Source organism: Cupressus sempervirens, chromosome 4 (genome assembly GCF_028749045.1).
Source record: "Cupressus sempervirens isolate cs-2001-9-10 chromosome 4, ASM2874904v1, whole genome shotgun sequence".
NCBI lineage: Eukaryota > Viridiplantae > Streptophyta > Pinopsida > Cupressales > Cupressaceae > Cupressus > Cupressus sempervirens.
This window is the reverse complement of record NC_143121.1, coordinates 292,143,803-292,148,533: the sequence shown is the minus strand read 5'-3', so window position 1 is coordinate 292,148,533 and position 4,731 is coordinate 292,143,803. Positions and strand designations below refer to the sequence as shown.

General features: G+C 35.8%; 1 protein-coding gene across 1 annotated transcript; it reads left to right on the top strand.

The window, feature by feature from the left end:
- Positions 1-2,088: 2,088 nt before the first annotated feature.
- Positions 2,089-3,853, top strand: LOC149561156 (UDP-glycosyltransferase 86A1-like). Its single transcript, XM_089824995.1, has 2 exons — positions 2,089-2,621; positions 2,703-3,853. The coding sequence occupies exons 1-2, from the start codon at positions 2,177-2,179 to the stop codon at positions 3,572-3,574; spliced, it is 1,317 nt and encodes a 438-aa protein (XP_089681121.1). The 5' UTR covers positions 2,089-2,176; the 3' UTR covers positions 3,575-3,853.
- Positions 3,854-4,731: the final 878 nt, after the last annotated feature.

The window sequence follows — 4,731 nt, the reverse complement described above, 5'->3', positions numbered from 1 at the left end:
CTGATGGTATGGACATTTCTAATATTTAAGAATATTATGATTCTAGAGATGAATCAATTGACAAAGTTGAATATCCTAAGAAGAAAACATATGGTATTGAGAAAGTATTGTACAATAGAGTTAGTAAGGTCACTAAAGGAAATGATCACATGGAGTACTTAGTCCAATGACAAACTAAACAAGTTGAAGATAGTACCTAGATCTCTCACTCTAAGTTAGATCATTATGGCTTTGTTCACAGTGTACATATTTTCTGATGTGTACATCAATTTTCTATTTACCCTAGGTGTATGATGCAGGATCATCTTAGGATCATTGACAGTCTTGCATCAACCAAAAAAGATTTACATAATTTCCTATTTCTAATTTGTTGATCATGGGACCAGTCTTGTTGTTCTCGCTTGTTTCATCTATGAGTATACTTTCATAAAGATGACCTATCATGGATCTTACAACTTTGATCATGGTTCTTAATGTTTAATCGCTAGCATGTTCTCATTCTTTCTTTCTTAAGGCTTTTCTTTGATGGTACCTTATGTAGCATGTGAGAATTTACTAATGCAAAGTGCATGCACAATTACAATCTTTTGCGACTTTACACGTGGTTTCTTGGTTCATGTGAGGACCTGCTTCTAAGATAGTAACTCTTCATATGTATATTTGTCTAGTCACTAATTTCCCCGTTGGGATGAGACCTATCTATTATAATTTGTTTCCCTACTTTTGAAAATCACAATATCTCACCTGACCTATGTGTCCTGATATCTATTTATTGCAAGACAATTGATGTCTAGGGGTAGAACACTTCATATGAGATCTAGAGGTTAATCTCTTGAGCATTTAAGCTCACATATTGGATTTTTGTTGTAATTAGAAGGATGCATCTTGGCAGGGCTTATGCCTAGCATATTATAATCAAATTCCACTGGATTTGAATTGTATCAATTGAATTCTGTCATTTTCTACTCTATTGTGTTGTGCTTCTGTGTGTTTATCCTTCCTACTTAGTTTTGGAAATCTCTTTTGGGGATTTTCCTACCTAGCCTGCATCACAATATGGTAAGGCGATATTAGAATTTTGAAATAATATGTGTAATTTCAAAACTAGGTTTAGCTAGAACTAATGCAACATCAATACGATATTTCTTAAATCAGCATTGATAATGATTCATTTAAAACCTTTATCCCTCCCCACATTAAAATAATGACAGAAGACTACCATCTTATCAAATCTCAATGCCTAGACTATTAGGTTCAACATATGCTTAAGCCATTATAAATATTTCATTCAAGTCCTTGAAGGCACCACCCCAACCTTCTCAATCTGGATTACCCCTAAATGAACTCTGAAAGGTTATCTTTAACCACTTGAAATTGAGGGGGTTATTTGATCATGTTTGAACATCTAATAAGATGGTTATGCAGTTTTAAGGGATAAATACTTCAAATAGTGATGACAAGAAAGAGTAATGTCTTCACAAAGCAAGGGACATTATCTTTCACAGCGAACAATAGAAACTTCAAAAAATAGACAAAGAATATGATTGAATTTTTAAAAAAAGTTTATCAAGCAATAGAAAGCAAAAATTAATGTTAATACATTTCTGAATGAATGGACACTTTAATTGTACAAATACCATTTATATGAACTTCAAACGTATCATAAAATCCAAATTTTAGCTACCCCACAGCACACAAAAAGCATGCAATGCCTACCACGAGTAAACTGAAATGTATCATAAAATCCAAATTTTGACTACCCCACACCACATACAAATTTATACTTCAACGTCTTTGAATGTTACTTTCTCCCACACAAGTTCCATCCAATAATACAATTGATCAGGAATGGTGAGTCAAATTCGAATTGGCTAGCAGAGGAAGAATGGTTCAATATTTTAATTTATTAATTCTTAGAAATTTACAAACCAATGAATTCATAATTTTAATTTAATATTAAATAATAATTAATAGCCAATCTGTCGCTTCCTGCATAATTTGTCTCCTGTTTACTTTTATCCTACGGCCCTATCATACACGGGCCAAAAAAGAGTCCTATTCAAAACAAACTCCGATGAATAATTATTTGAACAACTTTCTACCCTCTGTTCATATCCCAAATATCAAAGCTTTGGCCCAGTTGCAGTGCATACGAGCAAAGGAAAATAAATAAATAATGGGAGCTCATGCACTAGTTGTTCCGTATCCCGGGCGAGGCCATGTAAATCCGATGATACGGTTCGCCTTTAAGCTTTCCTCTCACCAAATCCCCGTTACACTTGTATTGACGAAGTCCTGGTACAGAATGCTCACACAGGCGGACGACAATCCTTTCACAACAGATCCAAATCTCCAGGCAGCAATAATTCCGGACTGCGTTGTGGGGGAGTCCGAAAGGTGGAAAAACTTCACGGAGTTTTTTCAGTCGCTGTCAAACATGGAACCTCAAGTGGCTCAACTCCTCGACAATCTCAGTCTCTCTGGAACACCTGCAACGTGTGTCATAGCCGACGTATTCCTCAAGTGGGTCGTTCCCTTTGCCAGAACACACGCTCTCCAATCTGTTTCGCTGTGGCCGATGTCTGCCACTACTTTTTCAATCTTTGATCATCTAGACTTGGGTATGTAACTAAATCTTGTAACAGACAATTAGAGTTGTACAGGAAAAAATATTGATTGTTTAGATTCTGTGTTGTTTGCAGGGTTGGAAGGGTGGAAGGATCATGTAGTTACCGGTTTGCCTCCGCTCCGACCGACGGACCTTCCAGTCAATCTAACCCCTCCCTCGCCTCTTGGCAATGAAATTTTAGAGTGTTTTGCCAATGTTAGAAAAGCGGATTGGATCGCCGTGAATTCTTTCTACGCCTTGGATCGCAAAGCAGTAGAAATACAGCACCACAAAACACGCGTGCACTGTGTGGGTCCTCTCAACACGCCCTCAAAATCAGAGCTCGACAAGTACTGCAGTGAGTGGCTGGATTCGAAACCGGCGCGGTCGGTCATCTATGTTTCCTTCGGCAGCTTTCATCCTGTGGCGAGACCCCAGGTAAGGGAGATAGCGGCTGGTCTTATGAATAGCGTGTGCTATTTTCTGTGGGCGCTTCGCCCAGATGAAGAGGCGAGTCATTTGTCGGATATGTTGCCGAGTGGATATTTAGAGGAATGTGAAGGGCGGGGATTAATTGCGGCCTGGTTCAGGCAAAAAGAAATTCTGAAACATCCTTCGGTGGGAGGATTTTTGAGCCACTGCGGATGGAATGCGGTCATGGAAAGTGTCTCAGCGGGAGTTCCGATGCTGGGGTTTCCTCTCGCAGCAGACCAGTTTTTCAATTGCAGATTGGTAGTGGAGGAATGGAAGTTTGGGCTGGCGCTTAAAAACGCAGAGGATGAGAATGGGGTTATAAGCGGTGGAGAAATAGAGGAAAAGGTGAATATGTTGATGAAGGGGGAGGAGGGTGTGAGAGCACGAAGAGCAGCGGAGAGATTGAGGGATGTGGCGGAGGAGGAAGCGAACAAAGGGGGACATTCTGCGACTAATTTGGAAGCGCTGGTAAATAAGTTGAATGTAAAATGATAAATTCCATAATTATTATCAAATTGTTATGGCAGCACGAGTATAGAATCGGCAATCGGGATGAATTACGACTCTTTGGTTGGGTACACGGCTTTCCTGAATTCTTGTCGTTTTGGTTCGTGCCAAAAAGTACAACCACAACTAATATCAACAAGAGCTCTATTTCTTTGTAAGAAGTTTGAAATAGAGTTGTTATATGCATTACGTGTTATATATTACGTGTTATATATAGGCAGGAATTAATAAAAAAGATGCATGAGAGCATACTTGTTTGCACTACTTGGAGCCTTTCTAAATGCATAATTGGGAGGCTTCACAATAATTTTTTTATCTTTTTGTCATTAAGAATTCAAAGATATTAACATGTTAATTATATTAACTTTTGACATTGCTAGAAAAATAGAGCATTATTTGTGGGTATAATAGAATCCAATCATGTATTTATATTTGTCATTGTTAATTGTAAAATGTCCATTTAGGAGATATTTGATTTATTATTTTCTATTGACAATTCTAATAAAGGAAAAATAATTTGTAATTGATTAACAAGTAACCTTAAAAAGAAAGATTGCTAAATTTAAGTAGTAAACAAATGTATAAATAATAATAATAATAAATTATATTATAGTGTTTTTTATTTAGACATTATCTTATGCATATTATATGTTCTATTATTAAATCAAGATTATATGTTTTAATTATCAATAATAGAATGCAATATAAACAATATATTATTATATATTTTTATAGAACTCCTAAATATGTTCAGCCTATGAAATTAATCATTATGTGTAATAGTTAAAAGATTATGAAGTGCATGTGATTTACTATGGTAGGTACTGTAAAATTAAGCCAAAAATCTATCATTTCACCTTGAGTAAATAAAAATCTGGAAGGAAGGAATATGATAGGTCTCATCTATTTCATATTTTGAGATAATGTCTTAATGTTTAAAATGAAGTAATTTTTTTAAAATAAAATCAATATAGCAAATTGTGGTTTTACCATCAAGTCTTATGTTCATCTTATGTTAGGAGATCTAAATAAAAATATTTCCTTAACCTAAATATCTCGTATCAATACTAGAAAAACTCAATACCATCCAAAACCATTTAGAATTTAAAAAACAACACCTGTTAAGGACCTGACTATCTACA